Here is a 24672-nt window from a genome sequence, read left to right as displayed (position 1 = left end):
GAACCTCATTTATTACCAGAGCAACCCAGGGAGGTGGATCAAGTCTTATCTGCCTTATAGCTGAAGCCACTAAGAAGCAAGAGGCATTCATCAAATGGCCCAGGACACAGCTAGCAATCAACAGAGGCAGGATTTGAATGTGGTGCATCAGTTTCATCCTGTCTGAATGTGTTCGTCCAATGACTTGAGTGTAAGGATGATTGGAGTGAGGCTCAGAGAGCTGGGTTCCTGTTCTGACTTCACCACTAGCCCGAGACAGTGCTGAGGATCAAGTGCACCGCCTCTGGCACAAGATGCAGGGTTTGCATAGTTGCTAGCTATGTGACCTTGAGTTGAGTCATGTACTCCTATCTTTGGCCTCAGTTTGCCCTCTGTAAAGTGGGGATGATATTAGCACCTACCTCATACGGTTGTATGAGGATTAAACTGAGTGGTTTATGCATAAAGCACTTATAATGGTGCCTGGCACTTAGAATCCCTATTGAGGACACCTGCTCTCACCCTTGTCTTACCCTGTAGGTATTTATCTGTTCTCCACCAACCCTACACCATAATGAAATTGCTAAAGATGGTGAAACACCCAAGGACAAAATGTCCATTAAGCCCAAAATGTACTGTTTATTTCCAATTTGAAAGATTTTTGAAGTGTGTGTTAGCTGAAGACAAAGAATTATTTAATGATTTTTTAGAACTTTCTTGTATCTGTTGTCGTAGACCTGCCTCATTCTTTATCCTTGAAAATCAACTCTCTGTTTAACAAAACAAAACAAAAAAAACAACCTTTGTTTGGATGAAAACCATTATTTTCATCAGAATGTTAAGAGCAAAAATAAACTACAATATTACACAAGGAGAAGATAATAATTAATTATTACACTTGATTATTTGAGTTTATAGTTTATTTCCAGACAGATGATATTTAATTTAATCTATGTGGCAAAAGCACATTAACTAATCCTTGACTAAATCTTTTTCCAGGGAATTTTTTAACATGTTTTGCTTTTGTCATTTTTTTTCAACTAGCCTTTTGTGGAAGTTGTTTAATTTGTCTCTGCATGTTTGTTTTCTAATTACCCTCCAAACTGTGTTTTTAATTTGATATTGAGCATTTGTTTTCCTACCTTGGGCTTGTCTAACATTTATTTTGATGAGCCTCACTGCTAAATGAGAACTTAATAAGATGGTAGTTTCATAAGAAAGGTTACTAATTATTCGTAAAACAGACATATAACCAACAAAAATTTAATAAGGGCCCAAATTGCCATATGTATGGAAACCCAAAGGTTTTAAAAACAAGGCGTGGATTAAAATGCATCATGTGCACATTAAGATTTCCATTAAGTTGTAAAATATTGCCTGTAGGACAGGTAGCACCATCAGTGATTAGACCAGTGAACTCTACCTTGGCTCACTTCCTAGCTAACATGAGAACGAGTGGTGACTATTGATAGAGGTTGTTGTTTAAGGCTTTTTGTTAAATGTGTTCAAAGAGAAGTATTGATGGGGTGGGAGAGAGGAGGAGAATGAAGCAGGAGCAGGCAAGGTGTAAAACACGGTAAAAATTAAAAGCAGCAACCGTATAACTATTCCCTCGAAAATCTATGTGTTCATTCAAAATGTGCTTTTCCAGTGCTAAATTTTAAAATCTTAATACTCAATAGAGCAAAACATCTTTTTAGGGAGACTAACTGTGTATTAGGATAGACTACAATTTTTTTTTCTATTGGAAAATATACGCAGAGGGAACTGTACCATGCTGCTTCATGTCAACCCAAAAACAAATTAGAATTTCTTAAACATAATGAGCATGAGGCTGCTCAATAACACCATTTATCTGGGCCCATAAGTGGCACTTATTCAGAATGCAGTTGCCGTTGCAAGGAAGACAGGAACTGCTTGCATTTTACTGAGATGCTTATTAAGTAGAATGTCTCCCACTGCAGCTCTGTGCACCTTTCCATGACATCGTGGGAATTACGTGAAAAGCAATTTCATTGAACCAAAAGCCCAATTTTCCTTTGAGCTTATGGCTCTTAATAAACCAAAAGCAAAGTTATTTATAACAAAGACATCTGAGATTCTTGGCTAAAGAGAGGGCCTGCTCCTCAGAGAAACAGTTTCCCCTGGAACCAAGGGGACAGTTTTGTACCTGGAGCACAGGAGGGGGCTCCTGCATGTAGTCCGTGATATGCTTGGTGCGTGTACCTGTGTGCCCCCTGTCACCAGAGCGTGGTTACAGTTGCAGTCAGATCACTGTCTGGGTCGACATGTGTCTACATTAATTAAAAACTAATATTCTAATTAATGCATGGGTCATCAAACTTCCTGCAACAGGTTAGATGACGTTTTAAGTTTCATAAAACAAGAGGCAAAATCAAGAATATTATATTGATGCTTAAGTAATAGAGGAGGAAACAAATTTCCACAAAATTATTATTAATGAAATCTAAAATATAATAAAATGTTAATAATGATAATGTTTTGTAAACAGATCTATTGATAAGGATAGGGTTATTGTGGGGAGATAACATTTTGCCTAATTGGAGTTCAAAATTAGTGTTTCCTAGCACCAAATCTATTGTAAATGTTCATCTTTAAAAACTGGTTGTAGCTCATGGGCCACACAAAAGCAGAAATTGAACCAGATTTGGCCCAGGGGCTGACCCTGCTCTAGCAAGGTATTTGTTTAAATGTTCTCAGGGGTATAATGCTAGCATTCTTCTCTGAAATATGAAAGTAATACTTTGCCAAAATATGTTTTAGTAAGGTAGCCCTTTTAGTCTGATTAAAATCAATGTCTATGATATTTTTATAGGATCGATGCATTCTACTATCTCATAGATAACATTTAAAAATCCACACCCTGGCTGGTGTGGCTCCGTCGTTAGAGTGTCACCCTGTTCACTGAAAGGTCCTGGGTTTGTTTCCGGGTCAGAGCACATACCTAGGTTGCAGGTTCCATCCCCTGTTGGGGTGTGTACCAGAGACAACTGATGAATATTTCTCATGTTGATGTTTCTCTCTCTCCTTCTCCCTTCCTCTCTCTTTAAAAAATCAATAAAAACATATTCTCAGGTAAGGATTAAAAAAAAATCTGGGGTCTGGGGCCTGATTGGATTAGCACAATTTTCTTTTTCAGCTGTGGACCACCCATGAATGAGTAGTAAAATCAATTTAAAGGGTTTGACCAGAATTTTAAAAAGGTTGAGTAGAATAGAGTAGATGAAATACAGTAGAGTGGAATATGGAGGGGAGGGGAGGGGAGGGAAATAGTTACATTTTCTATGGTACAGAAAGTTTGATTTTCTGTTTTGAAAAAGGGATATCTGACTTGTATGTATGTGTTTGCATGTGCGAATCTAAGATATATTTGTACTATGGGTCTTGATGTAGAATGCAAAACACTGAGAAATATTTACCTTTTTTGGAATAACAAAATAAAAAAAAATGTCCTAGATGCTGACAGAGGAGCAATATTATCAAACATCTCCAGCTATTTGATGTTAATAAATCATGTAATAATTGATAGGTTTATAAATTGAGTGGGTGAAAAGTGAGTGATCAGACAAAGAAATGACATAATTTGGTCGGGAAAATGATCTCACATTGCTGTGTTATCTGAATTAATCCACAAATTTGAGTGCAAAATAATCTAAACTCTTTCTCTGTTTATGTCTCAGGAATTGGTATTTTAAAAATTATAACTGCATATCTTTATTAGAAATAGACATTATAGTGGTAGAGAAAATATTTTATAATATTTTAGTTTGCATTCTGCAAACAGCTTCAGCATGGTATTTTACACAATTTGACTCTTTGCTAAAGAGTTTTCTCCTTCTATTCAGTGGGGTGGTTCGTATCTCAAAGTGAAGTCTTTCTGTCTTTTTATTTCAATCTCCCTTTCATTTCTCATTCAGCCAGCCCTTGGTAGGGATGCACCTGGTAGTTGGAGCCAAATTGCAGATGCCATGAGATACTCAAAGGGACAACATGATCTTTCCCCCATGGATCATCGAAACCTGGTGTTCCCTCTTTATTTGAATATAAAATATGTCATAAGGCCTTTGGTGCCCACCTGAGAATTGAGATTAGTGTCTAAATGGAAGTGGCCAATATTATTAATATCACTGTTCTCATCATCTTCATGTGTCACTGAAAACTGTACCATATGTCTCTGTGGAGGAATGAAAGGGGAAAAATAGTGAGTAAACCAGGAATTTAAATAAAATTAAAATCACAAAAGAAAGCTTTCTCCTTAGGTCTAAAAAACTAAGTATTTAAAGGTAAATATTACCCAAATTGTCAAACAATATTTTATATGTACAATATTGTATATGCGATGAGTGGGTATGTATAATTATCTAGCTCTCACATATTAATATGTATATACCTAAACTGCTGATTGTCACTCATTAGTGGGTGGTAAAATATTTTTATTGGTCATGTTTTGAAAATAATTTAATGGCATAGAACAGAGTAGACTATGATGGAACATAAAATAACCTATCAAAATACACCTACCTTAATAAGGATACTTTTTTTCCCCATTCCATTATGCATACATTTATGTGTGTGCTTTGGTGTATATGAACTGAGTTGCAGCGTAAATACTCCATATAGTGGCTCATTGCTAACATTTTTTGAAAAATAGTGCTAAAGTCATAGTGACAGCAATGATTAGCATGTTTGTTTTATTCTCCTACATAGTTGGTATTTTATTTCCAAATGCCAATTCACAATAATTACTAGATTATTTCCTGGAAATGCATCATACAATTTAATTTAGGTAAATATTTTAATGTTCGGTTCCACATGGCATTTACATAAACTCACTATTATTTGGTTAGCTTTTTCTATCTACTGGTTGTTGTAGCTTTCTTATGGGCTATTTTAAGCTTTCTGATATTAAAGCTAACGATTGGGTTGCAGTAGTCCAATAATGCCAACCGAAGAATTAAGAGATGTAGCCTAGAAGTATAATGTTAAACCCTGGGCCCTGAGACAGGGACTCTTAGCAGCCTTATTGTGTTGTGCCAGTGTGAAAGTGGGGAGGAGCGGCAGAGAGAAGCCTGTTTTGGAGGGGAGTAGGGGACAGTAGATAGCATTCTGATTCTGAAGCCAAAGAGCTTGGCTCTCTACTAGTAAGTATAATGGGAGAAAAGAGCTTGGTCCTCTCTCATACTGTTTCTAATGGCACCATGTGTCCAAGGAGAGATCCTATATTTTTATGTAAATTACATAATCTATTGTCTCCCTGTTGAATAAAAATCAGTCCAGCCAGAAATCTTACACTGCAGAAGTGTGAGAATTCTCACAGTCCAAATATTAACAGTGGCTGGATTATTTTCCCCATGTTGTTTTCCTTTGAATAGGCTTATGGAAATACAACAGTGTTCTTATGCATGGTATTTCACCAATCATTATTAGCCAATGCGTATAAACTATATATAAAAATATTACTTAAGGTGTGGGTCTCTGGACCTATGAATTAGGAGTTTCTTGTTAGAACTTGAGAAATTATGTAGAAAAAATCCTACCATGCTGGCACTTCTTGTGTGTGAGCAACATGAAAATAACAACAACTCCACAATGGGGAAGTTCAGGAACAAATTCAAGTTAATTCCAACATTAGCGTAAAGTGAATTCGAAATTTAGGGTTTAGATACAAATTACATGTAAGTTCATCCTGAAGATTTTGTTTACATCTTGGAATTCAGAAGTGGTGAAATATAATGTTTGTGAATGTCAATGGTTTATAAACGTGGAAGCTTTTGAATGTTATGGGATTAGTCTTCCCAAGGTTACCATATCATGCAATTGAAGGTTGCGTATTTTATCATGTTTAATCACTAGTATTACTTTTGTATTCTGTAGCTCATAAGTAGACATGTAACGCTCCGAGCAGTTCTGCTCTGGCTGATGTAATGTGAATGTGAATGTTGATGCTGTCCTGCCTGTTCTGAGGGGGAGGGCTTACTCCTGTAAAATCATTCTGCAGGGTTCCAAAGGGCAAGTCTAGCGAGGAACTCTGGCAGCAATTGCAAAAAGAGGCACCTTTTTTGTAAGTATTTACATTTATGCCAAACGTATATTGTGAACTTCGTGTACATGTAGTCTTTGTTGAGACCAGAGCCCTGACTTCTTACATGGAACATGTAACTCTGTGTCAGTTCATAGGCCCTATTATAGAACTATGTGCTAAGTATGACCAGTGAATGTGAGGTATGGACACAACATGCTTTTTTTGAATGCACATTGCTCACCATTAGGAAAATCCTATTTGAAAATTAAAAAAACGTATCCATAATTGTGAAATAAATACAGATTTAATGGTTGAAAAGTGACTACCAAAAAATACAGATTGTGATGACATGAATGAACCTTCATTATACAATTTTGATCCCATTGAGTGTAAATAGTGTGATGATGCCTTACATACATTCATTGTATTATTTTTCAGTTGAACTTCTGGTGACTGAGAAAGTAAATGGGTACCTTGCTGAATTGACTCTAAGCGTTTGTTTAGAAACATGCCTTCAGTTTCTAATGTACATCTGGAAAAGAAATGTGGAAATATTTGAGAGAGAGCAAGCACATGTGTCTCATGGAACTACCTGGATTTTCCAGAAATGACATGATGTCAGACATGTAAAAACCCCCACTACATGCAAGGCCCCTGAGTCACACCTTCTGCCATCAGCACTTTTCATTAGACGCAGTGTTTTTCTGGGTTTCACCATTGTTGGTTTGACCCGTCTGCTTCCTTGGTAGTTTTCTTACTTTAGGCTTTTCTGCACAAGAGCAACATTTTCTCACTCCCTTCAAGCCTCACCTTCATATCCCTTGTATGAAACTGTCACCTCTCTATGTGGCAAGCTCAGAGGAAGCAGGAGTGCTTCGTGAAAATGTTAACACCGAAAACACTGACAAACATCTTTTGGTGAAGTCGTTTGAGTAGATAAGTGCACATGTAAAATATATTGAGCTACTGGAACTGAAGATTTTCCTTTCACTCAGACAGTTTGGTTATTATCAGGACAAATTTGCAATCATTGCAAAATGTGTGCGGTGCCATTAAATCACACTGTAGGTAGTGGCCATTTCAGTGCCAGATGAGTAGTGTGGCTCCCTTTTTTTCTTTTTTTTGTTAATTCGTTTCCTGAGCAGGAGCTTTGGAGGGAAGACCAAGTTGCTTAGGGTCTTTTAAGTTACTAAAAATCTCTTAAAGGTCTCATTTATCTAGATGCCAGTTAATACCTGATGACAGCTAGTTGAGGCACTCAAGTGGCCATCCCCTGGGGATACAGATCCAAAATAAACTATAGAGATGTTTCCAGACCTCAGGCTAGACATTTACAGACTGATGAGGTCAAACCCCAGCCCACGTAGCACAATCGACAGATCACTCATCATCACCCACGCCACACTCCCCCCAATAATTCTGGAGGGTGAGCCCCCTGCTGCTCATGCCCTAGTGGACGATGGTGGTTTGGGAGATTCCATCAGGTCCCCTCCTTGAGAGGCATGCCCTTCCCCGCAATCGTCATTCATGGAAAGAAGGCTTCAGACATCTCCGTGCATTTGTGGCAATTCGTGAATAGGAGGCAATTGTCTCTCCTTATGATGTTCCCTGGAAGAGTTCCACATGGGGAGCCAACCCATAATGCAGCTTCTTTATTAAAATATGTGCAGTGGAAATTATGCTAATTTTGTTGCAGTGTAATTATAGACTAGAAAGATTCTTTGCACTCTGAATTAAATTGTTGTAGATAAATGTGCATTAACTTAATAGTGTGCAGCTAATTGTGAAAGGTGAAGGAGAGAGAGATAATCAGTTACAGGATGTTTTAGAGATGCTGCTGTCTGGGCATACACTCCCATCAAAGCCCATGTAACCCTGGGATGAGAATTCTTGCAGCATTTTTCTATGATTTTTCAGTCCTACAATGAAAATAGTCACTGGTGACTAAGTAACTCATTTAACTCAATTTGGCTGTGGCATTTACGACAGCAGAGAGTTAAATGTGGGGACACTTTGCAGCTTTATGTCCTATTCCAACTATCTTTGTGAAGTTAATTCTTTATTCTTCATTTATGCTTGTGTGTGCATTTATGATCATTATGAAAATGAGATAAGGATCTATCATCCCAAAGTGATTTGGCCATGCTCAACAAAAGCTGTATCCTGGGAAATAAATTCTTTTTACTTAGAAGTTTTCAAAGCTCAAGTAGTAGTCATATGCCTTTTGTTCCAAAGCTATCAGTTCAGAGGATCTGAGAGATACTGTCATCATGCTGTGGTTACATGAAGAAAATGTTATTTAATCCCTTCAGCTAAAGAGTTCTAAAGCCTATCAGTAGGTGGGTTTTCTGTGCTCATTGATCAAAGTCACCTGAACCAGCTAAATGAGAGGTACCTTTAAAAAACAACAACATAGAAAATACATTCAGGAATGCTGAGTGATCTTTCAACTAATATTGGCAAATTTAATGTTCACTTGTCATCACAGCAGAATGCCTTGACACCCCATTGAACAGCACTAGAGAGCTCAGAGAAATTAGGATCCAACAAAGCACTCGGTGTTAAAAGGACATGATGTAGAGTGGTCCTTTAGAGTGGATGTGACCGTCCCATAAAAGATTGTGACGAGATGTACAGAGGTCCTTTGCAGAGGGTGTGACAGCTTGGAAAAAGGAGCGGGCTTGTTTTGTGCCACGTCACAGCTCACTCTTTCTTCTGTGTTTCCAAGGAATTTTTAAAAATCCCTTTCATACTTTCTTCAGCTGGAAAAACAACAAAAGTGTTGAGATGTGCATCAAGTTTTTACTGATTCCCTTGAATTTCAATTGTCCCTCTTCTCTATTTACATTATTGCTATGGTGTTACCTATAGATTATTTTAGACACTAACAACCAATAGCCCTGACGTTTAATTGAAATTTTCTAAATCTTTTCTGACACACCTCTGTGTTCTTTACATTTATAGAAATTCTCTTTTGACTTAATAAAATTTAGCCTGTCTTTGTTTTGCTCCTAACATGTCCTTACATTGCTTTTGCCAAGGTAATTTTGGCACAAGATTTTTAACTTTCAGCCTCAGTTTCCTCATCTCTGAACCAATAAAAATAGTATGTTCTTTCTCAAAGGATTATAGCAAGGGTTAGCAAACTATAGCCCATGGACCAAATCCAGCTCACCACCTATTTCTGTAAATAAAGTTTTATTATAACACAGCCACATCCATTTTTACTTTTCACCTGTGGCTACTTTTGAGCTATAGCTGGAGACTTGAGTAGTTGCAACAGTGCCTGTGTGGCCAACAAAGCTTAAAATATTTATTTTATGTCCCTTAACAGAAAAGGTTTGCTGCTCCCTAGATTAAAATATTAAATTTGTATGTTTGTAGATAAAACATATATAAGCATATATGTGTGGAATATAAGTCTATGTATGTGTGTGTAATCATGTAGCATGGATATAAAAGTATTTTCTAAAGTAAAGGTTTTGTTTATAATGTAAGCGGGTGTTGATTGTAAGAAAATATATCATGGCACTTTTTCTTACATATTAGTTCCCTAGAACTGCCATTAAAAATAACTCCCAACTTGGGTGGCTTACAACAACAGAAATGAATTGTCTCAGTTCTAGAGCAGGACCGTAAAGATTTTAAGTGACATCAGCTCACACATCTGGTTCCATAGGTGGGTTGATGCAGGCAGGGGTTGACATTTTCAACATGATACATACTACAGTCATGTATGTGCATGTATGTACTTATACTTCACCATGGCCCAGAAAGAATTTAGGGTGATTTCCTTCCCCCTAATATAAAATTAAAAGTCTACATATGGAAGCAAAATGACCCCTTAAACATTAGAAACAGGGCCACAGGTGTTCTCAGAGCTGCCTTAAGAACTATGTAACAAAAGCTATTCCTACATGCTGGAATTATCTATTCCCATATAACAAACCACCTCAAAATTTACTGGCTTAAAATAACAGTACAACATAACCTCTTGCTTCTCAGGATACATTTGAATTAGCTGGAAGATTTGAATTTTTCTCTACCCTTCAGTTCTTTTGGCTGGTCTAATAATTTAAATCTACACAAGACAGATGAACATACAAATTTAGTTATATATGTATGTATGGGAATCCCATATATAGAGAGAGTTATAGATCCCCACATACATGAGAGGTTCAGAGACAGAAAGGTAAAATGAGGTATATGCAACATCCTAAGCTAAGGAATATAGAAAGAGGTCAGAAGCTTCAGTGGGGAGGAGAGCAATTCTCAGGTTACTAAGAAGAGCAGATGTTCAGTAATTAGATGTTTGCCTTGTCATATAAGTGGGTCATAAAATGTTATCTCTAGTGATAGGTCTTATTATGAGTGAGGTCCCTAATTTAAATTCTTCCAGGTACTTAAGGGACAAGTTTCTCCTGAGACCTCAGGGTTGCCTTCAGCTCAAAATAACCCACATGCCAAAGAAGCACATATTAGGGAGGTCTGTTGAACCTCTTCAGTCTCCTCATCAGGATGTGGTGAGAGGTTGGTGGAATGCAGTCATGTACCAGCCTCTCAGGACTGGACATTGTAGGGCAGTAACAGTAATTCCCCCCATCCCTTCTTAGTTATTGGCTAAGACACTCCCAGGTCATAATAAAGGACAGATTAAGAAGAAAAAAATCAAACAAGTTTATTAACATGTGTACTTCGTGTAAGCATGGGAGTCACCCAGAAAAATGAGTGACTCCCTGAGAATGGCCCAACACACCACTAAAATACTGTCTTCAGCCAAAGACAAAAATGATGGTGGGGATAGGGGTGAGGGAGAGGGTGGCCAGTTATGGGAAGGTAGCAGGGAAAGCCTGTTAAACACGGGTTAGGCTTGTTATGTGGATTTAAGGCCAGGCCTTCTCCATTGCTGAGTTTCTACTAATTGAGTCATCCTTCTCTCCCTAAATGGAGATTTCCTTTATAAATGTAATTTCTATTCCATTTTCAGAGTTTGTCCTATCTGTAGTTTCTCAAAAATAATCAGCTCAAAATAATCCTGATGCCAAAGAGGCATATTATAGGGTGGCATATTCTGGTACCCTCCAACGTCCAGGATGACACACTCTCACCTAGGCAGTCGATGCCAGTTACCCACTGGGAGCTCAGCCGGGGCATTTGCCCAGAAATCCTAATCCATGTGGCTTGGGATTCTCACAGCCTGTGGCTGGGATTTAAGAGAAAGTGTCTAGGAGTGAATATCCAAAGGCTAATGTGGAAGCTACAAGGCTTCTTATGACCTGGCCTCAGAGCCACATTGGGTTAGTGCAGGCAGATCACTTAGTCCAGCCCAGATGTGAGGACAGGGCACGGAAGGAGCTGGCAGCTCCTTTGACTCCCTGCCACACTAAATACAGCCACCATTATGGATCTGAGAAGAGAATTTTTATTATTTTTGTTGTTGTTGTTAATTCTCACCCTAGGATATTTTCCCATTGAATTTTTAGAGTAGAAGGACAGAGAGAGAGAAACATCGATGTGAGAGAGACACATCAATTGGTTGCCTTCCACACAAGCCCCGACTGGGGTCAGGGATGGAGCCTGCAACGGAGGTATAGGCCCTTGACAGGAACTGAACCTGGGACCCTTCAGTCCGAGGGCCTATGCTCTGTCCACTGAGCCAAACTGGCTAGGGCAAGAGAATTATTATTTTTTTTTTAACTATGTGTGTGTGTGTGTGTGTTTACATACATATATACATTATACATACACACACACTTAGAGAAAGAAAGAGAATTTAAGAAATTGTCTCATGTGATTATGGGGTTACGAAGTCTGAAATCTGTAGGACAGGCAAGAGTTGAGACTGCAGTTCTCAGATAAAATTTCTTTTGGAAACCTCGCTCTTTACTTTTATGGACAATCAACTGATTGGATGAGGCCCACACACATTATTGAGGGTTGTCTCCTTTTTATAAAGTCAACTGATTAGGGATGCTAACCACTGTGCAGATACCTTCAAGGCAACACCTAGATTAGTCTTTGATCAAATAAGTGGCTAGTGTAGCCTAGCCAAGTTTACACATAAAACTAACCATCACAATGTGTATAAAAAGGATAACCTGGTTCATCCAGTGGAGATGGATGCGCAGGAAGGAGAAAAACACAGGAATCTTCTCATTGGTTAATCTTTTCTAGCAGAAGGAAATCAGAAGTAAAAATAATAATAAAATAATGAAACGGTTAGAGAGAATGTGCAGACCTTTTCTGTTTAAATGAAGCTTGGTCAAAACTTTATGAAATCTAAAAATAGATATGCTATTTAAAATGACCTGAAATTCCTGGAGTTGTTTTCAATTATTTTTTTAAACTTAGGAAACATGATGTTTTTTGTCTTCATCATGATGAAGCTTATCTTTCTTCTTTCTATAGTCTTTATCTCAGATGTAATGACCTTTTATTCCAAAGATGAAAAAACTACAGTGGTTATTTTTTTTGGTAATCTCTTCTGTTAAAACAAACAGCTAAAAACCTTTTTACTGAAAAGATTAGACGAAAGAGAAACTTACTAAGTTTGGGTTGAGGAGTTGCAACATGGAAGTCTTTTTCAGCTTTTGTAAGATTTTTGTGTGTTACCTTGCATAATTTGCCTGCCTAATTGGTGCCTCAGCATACACTTGTTTTGCAAGGTTGACAGGTGAACGCTTTAAGGGTTTGGGGGTGAGCAGATGGAAGCCACTCTGTTTCCGGGGAGAGACAGGTAAAGAAAACAGGGTCTGAGCCAGCCCCTGCAAATGCCTTCAGTTTTTGCCAGCTATGCAGTGAGTGTCTCTGCACCGGGCGTCTGCCTCTGAACCTCGTTACAATGCAGGCATATGCCGAGTTCCCTGGTGGGCAGGGTTTTATTAGAGGAAATCCGTTAAACCTCAGATAGGAGGCTGGCTTCCTACCATCACAGTGCTCATGAAAGCAGCGCACAGACCATCTGACTTTCAGCAAAATCTTAGACTGCTCACCAGGTCAGCCGAAGAGCATTATTCCCCAGGAAGGTAACAATTGAAAATGCCAGGGTGGTTCCATTAGTTAGAGCATCCTCCATACACCAAAAGGCTGGGGGTTTGATTCCCAGGCAGGGCTCCTACCCAGGTTTCAGGTTCAATCCCCAGTAGGGGCCCATATGGGAGGCAACTGATTGATGTTTCTCGCTCTCCCCCTCTCTCCCTCTTCCCCTTCCTCTCTCTCTCAAACCACCAAAATGTCCTTGGGTGAGGACATACATACATACATACATACATACATAAAATTAAATTAAACAAAGAAAATGCTACCCCGGCTCCATTCCTTGATGGAAGCGGGTCTGGCAGGATCTGACGATAATGTAAAAATACACGAGAAGAGTTATTTAGTATGTACCCACCCCCAGACATCTTTCCTTGCAAATATGTGCAGAAACTGCCCAATTACCTATAAGGAACCTACATAAAACAGACATTCATTCCCCAAAAGGTTTTCTGTGCACTAAGAAGGCACAGTGTGCCATCAGGCTGCCACGACAGTGGCTAATGAACTGGCATATAGCTACTTCACCTGCCACCTGGTCACAGGTGGTTCCTGGGACTCAGGCCAGACTGACAGTTACCCATCCACTTAGGTGCCTGAACCAAAGGAAAGAAGAGGTGAGGTTTATGCACCTTCCTCAACTCTTTCCTTCATACCCACATCTCTAGACCAGACCCACTGAAATGCAGTCAGGGAAGCCTATGCTATCTTTGGGCTTCATTATCAGCAGGAAAGGAGTAGGTGGAGGCCCAGGCATTATGACCAGAGCCGATTAGTGTCCTATGATGTTTCTCTGGGGACATCAGAGATCTATCTTCCTTGCACCAGTGTCTCCCAACAGGGACTGATTTTGCCCCCGTCCACTCTCAAAGGGCTGTTTGGCAATATCTGGAGACATTTTGGGCTGTTACAAGGAGATGGGGATGCTGCTGGCATCTTGTTGGTAGAGGCCAGGGATTTCGCTAAATATCTTACAATGCGATGAAGCCCCCCCGTTTCCCCCAAACAAGAATGATCTGCCTCAAAACATCTGTGGTGCCAAGGTTGAGAGACCTTGACTTACCCTTGTTCCTTCTCCCTCCTAAATCCCCTCTCAACCTCCCAGAGGAAGCTCCTGGGGCCCAGGGATGGAACAGTGTTCACTCTGCCTCCTTAACACTCAGTAAACCTTCAGTGAATGAATGAATGGGTCATGGAAGTGTGATATGCAAGGGAGCAAGAAACTATTAAATTACTACTCATGTGATATTTGCATTTCTGTGGATGCTAGTGTTTTTATCTTTGAAATGTTTTTATCTTGGAGTGTTCCAATTGTTCATTGTGTGCCTACTCTATATAAGCTAGCAAATAGCATGAGGAGCATTAGGGTGAGTTAAAACTAGCACAGCCCCTGCCGTGGCTCAGTGGTTGAGCGTTGACCTCTGGACCAGGAGGTCACGGTTCAATTCCCGGTCAGGGCAACACCTGAGTTGTGGGCTAGGTTCCCAGTGTGGGGAGTATAGGAGGCAGCCAGTCAATGATTCTCATCGTTGATGTTTCTATCTTTCTCTCTCCTCTCCCTTCCTCTTTGATATCAATAAAAATATACTTTAAAAACAATAGCAGGACCCCTACTCACTGGCGTTTACTTCTCTAGTCAAGAGAAAACTGTCATTAACCAATTACACACTTAAGTGTAGAATTTCAGTGCGACGAGGGCTGCATGCTCTGTGTGTGGCCACAAGAGAAACCGGGGAAGTGTCCATGGTGTCAAGAACTAGGTAGTATTTTCCCCAGACTGGTGTGGCCCTCCAGGTCACAAATGTCAAGCTGATATTTCAGGAGTCTGTGTACACATACCAACATCACCTATGGATAGTATCAACTTCTTTGTCATCAGGAAAAAGCTTTTGCAGGTGCTGAGTGCTTGAGCAGACCAGCATCTGCCCAACAGATGGGAAGTGGGCCAGGTTGGCAGTGGAGGACGTGACACTGTCAGGCTCTGCAGGAAACTACAAAAGTGCAGCAGAGGGAGGAGGCCAGGCCACCTACGGGGCCACTCTGAGGCAAAGTGACAGAGCACAAGTAGAGAGTTTGCAGAAGCTCAGGAAGATATTCCAGTTTGCCTTTAGCAGCATTGCAGTGGGGATGGCGTGGAGGGAAGACGGGGGCCTCCAGCCTGGAGGGAGGGAGCCTATTAGAAAACATCAGGAGATAAAGAGGCCGAGGGGCCGTGGCTCCCCCAATGGGACTGTGATGAAAATTGAATTTATAGTCCTTGTGTCTGACTGCATGCTGTGTGTTCAGTGGGATAGAGGAGCTTCAAAACCACTCTTTTATTGCAGTCATATTTTTTCCCAATGGTTAATGAAGAAATAGTCCCTTACAAATATTTGTGTTTTTCCAAGATAAGGATGCCCGTCCCCCACCACCCCCCCAACCCCCCCCCCCCCCCACCTTCATCAGCATCCTGCTAGATGGGATAGCCTTTATGTTCTTGGCAACTTTATGGATTTTGCATTTCAGAGAAAATGAGGCAAGATTGAATTTTTATTTGTTATAACGCTATGGTGATTTTAGTTCTAAAAATCTTTTTCCAAAAATATTTGATAGCTCCCCAGCTGCTAAATGAAGATGAAAATGCTAGGATCCAAAGATGCTTTTTTGGTGTGTGTGTCACACACTTGCTTGCCTAACATCCTGGTTGGGTTGTGTGGAAAGCCAGTGAGTACACAGCCTGCTTTCTGGGAAAGGTGCTCTGAATTAGCTGGAGGCCCAGCCGTAGCGGAGAGGAGCCCAGGCCTGGGGTCCTCGCTGCATCTGGGATGGCCCATGTTTTCCATAAAGTAAGGTTTATGTTTGTCCCCCCGCCCCTCCCCCTACACACAGTCCATTCAAGCCTTCTTCCCTTCTTCTATTTAACCACAAAACAAGTATTAAATCACACAATAGGCAATACACTTAAAGTATCCAATATTGCTGAGACTTAAAACATAACTAGGTCAAGGTATATTTAGAAAGATTCATAGATGGCATGCACCTACTTAATAGGGGATGGAAGAAAGTTGTTTAAAACTTATCCCTAAACTTTTAGCTCTGGCACCATCCAGAATTCAAATTTTAAATAACAACAACCCAAACCACTGGGCGCTACTCTGAGAATGAAGAGACTCAGTTTTCCACCTTAAGTCATACATTATGCACTTTATGTCTGGACTATCAGAATGGGTTTAATAGTTTAATCAATCATAAGTTTTCAAACCTGCTTCTCCTAACTCGGAGACATAGTTCATAGATCTTACACACTTCTATTTGAAGTTATAAAAACAAACATCCTTAACTAAATCTTCTGCTTTCTTATTTTGACATCCACTGACGTAGAACAAATCTGAATGCTCTCATAACTGGAGGAAATATGCATGTTCTGTAACCTAGTGGAAGAAAGTTGTCTTTGAGATCTTACATCTGAGCACAGTCTGTAACTTAGTGAAAGGAAAGTCAAATACTCCCAGAAAACTACTGGAAAAATTGAGTTGGTTAAGTCTATCCCCCAAAATAGGAACAGTGTTCTTTGCACTACCTGTGAGTAAATTCCTCCTTTGTGCCAACACAGATTCCAGCTTTCTTAACCATCCCTGAGAACCAAGGCCCTGAGAACCAAGGCCCTGGGAGGGGTGGGCTCTACTCCATGTGACCAGCGCAGGGTATGGACTCATTGAAACCCTTGGGACTTCCTCTCACCAACTTTGGGCAAGTCACTCAATCTCTCTGAACTTCCATCTCCTCATCAATAAAGTAAAGAACATTATAGACCCTACCGCAAAGAGTCATTGGGAAGAAAACTACAATTGCTTTTTTAAAAATATATTTTTATTGATTTCAGAGAGGGAGGGAGAGAGAGAGAGAGAAACATCAATGATGAGAGTGAATAATTGACCACTGCCTTCTGCATGACCCCCACTGGAGATCAAGCCCACAACCCAGGCATGAGCCCTGACCGGGAATCAAACTCTGACCTTCTGGTTCATAGGTTGATGCTTAACCACTGACCCATACTGGCCGGGCTACAATTTCTGATCACTCCATTGCAGTCAAGTCTAGAAAGAAATGCTTGTTACCTTCACCTGATAGCAGAGCTTTCTGAACTGTGGCTCTTCCGTCCCTCACGTGATTTCCTGTTCTGCACTCAAAGTCCATAGATCCCAACAAAGACCCTGGAGAAAGGCAGGAAATTGGCATGAGGAGGACCCTCAGAATCAAGCACAAGAAGGAAAACTTTAACAGCAATTTGAGACAGCGAAGAGCATGCCGAATATGATGTGTTTGCAGTTATTCCGCTGCCACTAATGTGGTATTTTGTCATGAGCATGATCCCTTTGTACTATATATATATATGTTCTTGCTAAGGTTAAAAGGGGAAGGCAATTTTAAGTGTTGGTCTATTCCCCAAGGTCTGTCATAATCATCTTCTCAATATATAAAGAACCATTAAGGATTGTTATGATTTAGATCTTTAAAAGTCATAAATAATCCATTTCAAATATTCACCAAAGGAAAAATTGTTATGCATGAGGAAGACTATTTTCCAAAATGACAACTATTTATGTTTCATTGAACTTGTTGACAGTGTCACTTAGTTGAAATTCTAAATTTAAATCTTAACAATATAAATGTCCTACTCCTATATACATGAGCTCCCCTTTTCCCAATACTTATTCATTATGTAAATTCTTTAGGTTTAGGTCACAGCTACCGGAAGGACCTTCATTTACCACTGTTCCCAAACTGTGTTCCAAAGTGTCCCAGAGTGACACAGAAAACCCAGAGGGGCCCCTCAGGATAGTTTTAAGTTGTCAAGGGAAACACAACTTCTGTCGGACACCAAGGGAAGCATGAGCTCAAATTAGTTTGGTTTCAAACTTCAATTGTGTCACATTTATTTTGATGATGTAATAACATTGCACAAGCTTTCTGTCATGGAAAGCAAAGACCATTGAAAATCAATATGAGAGGAACAGAAGACAGCAATGTCCGATTCTAAGGGTTGAGAAGTTGTGCAGTGCCCCACGAGACACTAACTTGTTAGGACATAGATACTTCCTAAGTTGTTCAGACCTGACCACTTAATAAATGCAACCGTCAGGTATTTCTTTGGGTCCAGGGGCACTGTGAAAATCTTACAGATGGCCCTGTGAGCCAATCCAGTTTGGGAACCTCTGCAGTTATATAAAGTTAAGCTCTGCCCATTTATTGTGTTCAATTCTCACAAAGAAAAAATAAATCGGGGAAGCAATTATTGAATTAACCTTCTTTAAATCCAAATGATATTTTTCCTTGTGGCCTTAGTTTGCTGCTGTGAAGATAGAATGTAAAATGTTTTTTCTGGTGAATAAAACATACTTAATGAAGAAACCATAATTCTTAATTAGTGAAAAAGATAAAAGAAATAATGCATGCTTTTATTATTTGCATAAATAAAACTTATCTATAAAACTATATTTATCTGCCACTTGCTCATTTTCCTGTAATCACACCTGTTCCCTTTGTCCTGTCCTCCCATCTATCCCATTTTAAACTATAAAAATCTGTGGCAGCAATAACAAGAAAATATCTTTAAACTCATTGCAAACTGTACAATTAATTTTCAAATTAATCATAGCCACTCTACTGAGAGTTAGGTTACACAAAGGTAATAAAAGCCTAGTCTAAGACTTTACCATTGGGTAGAAATTAAAGGTAATTGGACACTATTATCTTGAAATGAATACCTTCTTTTTTTGTTACTTCACTTTAAAAAGAAGCTTATTAATGTATTCAGTTGCACAGATATGGAATTTCCCAGTATAATGGCATATAGCTTTCCTGTTCCTGCACCTTTCACCCAGGATCTGGAAGGACTACTAATAAATATTCATTGTTGAAAATTTTATTCAAAATGAAAGTTGAATATATCCTCTACATTTTATATTTAGAAACATCCAGATACCAGAAATGAAGGGTAATTAATAGTTTTATAGCAATGAAATATGGTAAAAGAAATACTATGGATAGATTTTTTTTTGCATTTAATGTCTAGTAGTGAGAAGTGATTGTGAATGGCCACTTGGACAAGGTAGTTCTTTTTATTTAATATTAAGAAATGTGCCCCAAAAGATTCATAGCTTCTTTATAACTCCTTTAAGGGCAAAGTGAAACAATGGACCTAGACAAATGTGTTTTTGACCTGGGCACTAGTAACTATAGACCTACCTAAATGTCTAGTTTATTGTTGTCACTTTTTGTTGTGTTTTCCTTTTCTAGCTGCTAAGCAACAAAACCAAAATATTTTCTTCCATCCCTATTGCATTTTAGGTAACAACAATGACCAAAAAAATGCTAAGAAGATAATCAATGAAGTCACTAATTAGTTACATGCAATGTCAAATAACCAGTCAATGATGCAGAAAAAGTTAGACAGTGACTTCATGGAGATACCAATGGTTTCTTCCCTTCCATTTCCTTTTATTTTTACTTGTAGTTTGGTATCGTGTTGACAACGCTTAATAACACCATTTTAACCCCAGATGACACTTCCACAGAGGCAGCCAGTTGTAAATGTATACCTTTAGCACCGTCCCTCTTTCTGGGACCCCTGGGTCTTCTAGCTAGCAGCTCTATGCCTTGTAGCCAATTGAAAGAGAAGGGTAGCCTAGGCATTCGGCAGCTGGCCAGGCAGACACAGCCAGGTCTTGATGTTCTTCTTTTAAGCATAAACAAGCAACTTCGCACAAGGCATCTCATTCTGATGATGGATCAAGACAAAAGCAAGACCCATCCATAATTATGCCTGAACACAGGCAAAACATGAATGTTTTCTGAACGACAGAACTGGTGAAAATAACCACGTGTCCTGGCTTAACTGCAATGACTTCTGTTTCTTCATGTTTAAACCTTGCTGTATTCTTCCCTCCTTTGAAGAATAAGTGTTCTCTTCCTTCTTAGGTAGCATGCATTTTATATTAGATAATTCTGCTCCCACATCATTGCCTACAGCAAACCAAAGACAGGAACTGAAGTTTGAAACTAGAGGCTGGATGCATGCAGAGCAGACTGATAATGAGATATCTTGGCTCAATGTAACTTTGAATAAGTTTTGAACCTATACAGTTGACCACCAGATTCCATACACTGGCTTACTTTTGATATTGGTCAAGTCACTAACCTGTTTGACTTGACTTCCCACTCTACACAATAAGCATGGGAAATGCTGGGTAAGGTGCCTTTCCATTCTGCAGTGTAAAGAAGATCAGATAAAATGCATGTTAAAAACATCTTTAAATACCTTTCTCAAGTGGTGCCTTTCTAGACCATATTTTGTTATAAAGGGTGTCCCAAAATTCACGCGAGAAGTAATTTTGATAGTAAACACAGGTTTATAATTAAAATTGTAAATTTTTTATTGATTCATAAAGTATACAGTATAGGGTTATGTATGGAATAGCATATCGGGTAAATGGCCTCCACAGCTTTGCTGGCACATACGCACTCTTTTGTTGGAATTTTCCATGACCGTTTTGCATAAATGTGGCTGAATTTCGATGAGGCTCATTTTCATCTTGATGGCTTGGTTAATCGACAAAAATGTCACATTTGGGGTTCAGAAAATCCACGAGTGATTGTTGAGAAACAAATGCATCCACAACGTGTCACTGTTTGGTGCGGATTTGGGGCTGGAGGCATCATCGAACCATTCTTCTTCGAAAATTCGGCTGCTCAGGCAATAACAAAAGAGTGCGTATGTGCCAGCAAAGCCATGGAGGCCATTTACCCGATATGCTATTCCATACATAACCCTATACTGTATACTTTATGATCAATAAAAAATTTATAATTTTTAATTATAAACCTGTGTTTTCTATCAAATTACTTCCTGCGTGAATTTTGGGACACCCTTTATTTTACTAAGACTTTCTTTAAAAGAAGTATCTCTGGTCAGTGTTGTCTGAAATCAGTTTAGTTGTGATTCTTTGGTGAACTAAGATGACAGAGATGAAATCATGTATCTAGAACATGCTATAAGACATTTGTAGGACTAAAATCGCTAAGTGATTGCTAGCCAAGACTGGACTATGGTTAGCAATCAGCCCTCACAACTTACATTTTAAAGACACCATGTTTGGTGTGTGGGACGGGTTCTCACTTCCAGAAACATGGAGCCTAGCATGGAATCTTAAGAGATGGTGTTCTTGCATTTAGAATGTACTACTATGTAATTGCGACCTCTCTCAGAAGTTCAGGATGTTTTCAGAAACCAGATAATTAAAAGCACTATATTTTCACAGAGAACTGTCAAGTGATACAGTTACCTAATTTATAAGAAAATGTGCTGTAGTCTGGGATTTATACACAGTATATTTCCAGTCCATTATTTAACATTAAGTTCCTTTTTATGTACATAATGTATGTGTACACACACACACACACACACACACACACACTCTGAAACCTTTGAGGGTGATCAGGCCCTTTTCTCAAATTCTTAATCTAATCCTGAGCCAAAATCCTGATCTTCTTCTGACATTGACAAATTAACACTGTTGCTTAAACAGGTTCGAATTATGCATCCTAACCCGGATCTTGGCCACCAAATAGCCTTCCTTCTTGCTCCCACTAAAGGTTCACAAGTTCAGGTGATTTTCTAAGAAGCATTATGGGCAATTAATTTTAAAATAGGTATATAGTCATAGAATATAAACACTTTCCATACAGGGTAAAGTTTGTGGGTAATAAGTTGTTGGGTTTTTTTCCCCCCTCTGTGCTTTTGTCAGCAAACAGAGCCTGTTAGAATTTCCAGGGCAACTAAATTCTTACATGTATGAAATTAGTTTTTTATTGTGGGGTATATTTTTATTGAAAAAGTCTAGTTGCATCAGTTAATAAATAAATAGTATTTTAAAGTTAATTGCTTATGAGGTGGTTTTGGGAGTTACATCTTCTCAAAATATTAAACTTGGAGAAAGCCATTTCTTTCTAAAATATGTAAAAATTGAGCTTTCTTTCTAGACAGTCATCATTCTAGTGTGACTACTTATATAAACACACAGGATATTTTTAAATGGGATTAACCATATAGGGCAGCTTTTTTGTTTTGGTTGCAGAATCTCTACGAATGAGGATTAAGACATTAATGCTTCCACATGTTTATCATTGGGTAGGTTCTCCTTGTTCAACAAGAATTAAGACATCTTGCCCTGGCTGGTTTGGCTCAGTGGATAGAGTGTTGGCCTGCAGACTGAAAGGTCCCAGATTTGATTCCAGTCAAGGGCATGTACCTTGATTGCGGGCACATGCCCAGTAGGGGATGTGCAGGAGGCAGCTGATCAGTGTTTCTCTCTCGTTGATGTTTCTAACTCTCTATCCCTCTCCCTTCCTCTCTAAAAAAAAATCAATAAAATATATTTTCTTAAAATCTCCATTTTGTCATTACAAAAGATCCACTAACATTTTTATGACCACTCCCTGTAGATCACCCCTCCCACCCCGACACCCACTCAGCCCTGTCAACAAAAACAAATCAAAGGCAAGGCCTGCCACCTCATGGCCCTGGGTGTGAAAATTAAAGCCAGTATGGTCTTTAAAACTTTTTGTTAGAGTTCAAAAGTTTAGAAATGATTGAGATTTTCATATGTAAACAATGTCCTTACAGCCCTGCCCCAGTGGTATCCATCAACATGAGCATTATCCCTCCGCCCTAAAGCTTTGCCCAAAATCACATTCTGGATCCCGAAGGCTCTGGTTGTCCTGGGCTCTCTTCAGTGCAGAAGTGGATGTGATACAATGTTGTGACAGTACATCAGCTCTTTTGTGTCAGTGCCAGCATAACAGACACGAATTTCAAACTGTTTGCTATTTAGCTCTGTGCTGAGCACGTTGTAGTTTTAACAACCCAGACAGTCCCTATAAGAGTGAGGATTTAGTCACAATATTGTTGGTCTGTGTGACAAGTTTTAATGGAGAAAAGGTTACATTTGCATATTCTCCAGTTCCATTAACATTTCTAAAGTGAAGCCCAGTCAGGAATGAGATACGAGTTTGGCATCTTTAGGAAATCTTAGGTGGTTCTCATTCCTTATTCTTTTCTTTTGCATCTAGTTACATTTAATACTTGACATTTCTTGAGGGCCCACTCTATGTGCCAGATAGCGCTCTAAGGGGCTCATGTATATTATTTCTAATCATCCCAACAATTCTCCCAGGTAGGGATCATTATCTCAGTATGACAGATGGACCCGATGCACGTGTATTCCGAGAAAACCTCGCATTCCAGCCCATAGAGATTCGGCAACAAGAGACTTCTGAGTTTTTAAATTGCTGACTAAGACCTTCCTTATCCAAATATTATTTTTTTAAAATCCTTACACCATAATGGATTTGACATTCTTTTATTGTTGACACTATTAGAGATGTCCCCCAGTTGACTGCCCTTTGGCCAACCTCTCCCCCCCTGCCCCCCCCCCCCCACCACCAGCCTTCACCACTCTGTTGTCTGTGTTCAGGAGAGCCTTTCTTTTTACCTGTGATGCAGGAACTTGGGTCCTTCCTTTGATTCTTTGGAGTATCCATCTATTCTGAATTTGGGGTGTGTGTGTGTATACATTCACACAAGCGCATTTTCATGTATGTAAGCAGGGAGTCCCTAAGACTGTTCCCCTAGAGATCTTGCTCCAATGGTGTTCTTGATGTATGCCATGTAAGCATAATAGAACCATTACCACCTGGTTAATAAAACAGGCTAAAATGAATTTTTTACTAATCACTTCCCAATGGCACAAGCCTGCCTGAATTTATCCAAGCCATCTAGTGTCTTTACATGGCACTTCTCATTTTCATTTACAGGTATTCTGTAGATTTTTTAAAAAGTGTACAAGAATGTAATTTTAGGAGGTTGCTATTAAAAGAAGAGGGACTGTGCTATCTCGATGTTGCAGAAGTCGTTTAGAGTCATGCAACAAAAGGAAATTAAATTAAAAAGAAAAATAGGCTTCCTGTGTTTTAATCCATAATTGTTCTCCACTGTGATCACATCGCCAAGAAAACGTCAATAGTTTGTCCATTATCAGCAATCATTTAATTATGTTTTGTAGCAAAAGCATTACTGTACTATATATGTCCTTTTGAAAATGTGTGTGCGCCTAAGATTTCAGGGAAATTTATTAAATGCTCACTGCATATTAAGTTAAATGTTTTATCTTTCCAATAAAAATAAACTAAGCCAGTTCAAAAGGACTCCTATTCCATAGTGTCTTTAGTAGCTGTAAGGGAAACACCAACGGGTTCCAAGATTTGCTTGACAACCTCTCCCAGTTGTGATAAAGGAAAGATAAAGAGAACAGGTTAGAATCCACGAGGAAACTTTTAACCTCTGTCTGTTCCTTTCTCTCTCTCATTTTTCATGATACTTATTCTCGGATGGCAGCCCTGACCTGGCATCAGCAGGATGTACGCTTTTGAGCCGTTTTTCCAGGAGTAGAGTGGTTGTTGCAAAGCCTTCTCGTTTCTCTTCCTCCCCATCCTTCAGATAAATAGGACACTTTTGTGGCTCCTGGGGTCAAGTTTTTATCTGTGGTCTCAGAGGTTGCTTTTTTTATTTCTCTGTT

General features: G+C 39.2%; 1 protein-coding gene across 7 annotated transcripts in view; it reads left to right on the top strand.

The window, feature by feature from the left end:
• Window positions 1–24672, top strand: part of CTNND2 (catenin delta 2) — a 760996-nt gene that overhangs the window by 526629 nt on the left and 209695 nt on the right. For 5 of the 7 annotated variants that reach the window (XM_070411906.1, XM_070411899.1, XM_070411901.1 and 2 more), the window contains one exon: window positions 5999–6061. The exons of the other annotated variants lie outside the window; for them this stretch is intronic. In XM_070411906.1, coding sequence (XP_070268007.1) covers window positions 5999–6061 — 63 coding nt within the window. The remainder of the gene's footprint in view (window positions 1–5998; window positions 6062–24672) is intronic. 7 annotated transcript variants of the gene reach the window in all.

The sequence above is a fragment of the Myotis yumanensis genome, unplaced genomic scaffold, assembly GCF_028538775.1.
Source record: "Myotis yumanensis isolate MYYU_CA2020_CCGP unplaced genomic scaffold, mMyoYum1.0.hap1 SCAF_4, whole genome shotgun sequence".
Taxonomy (NCBI): domain Eukaryota; kingdom Metazoa; phylum Chordata; class Mammalia; order Chiroptera; family Vespertilionidae; genus Myotis; species Myotis yumanensis.
This window is presented reverse-complemented; position numbering and strand designations above follow the sequence as displayed.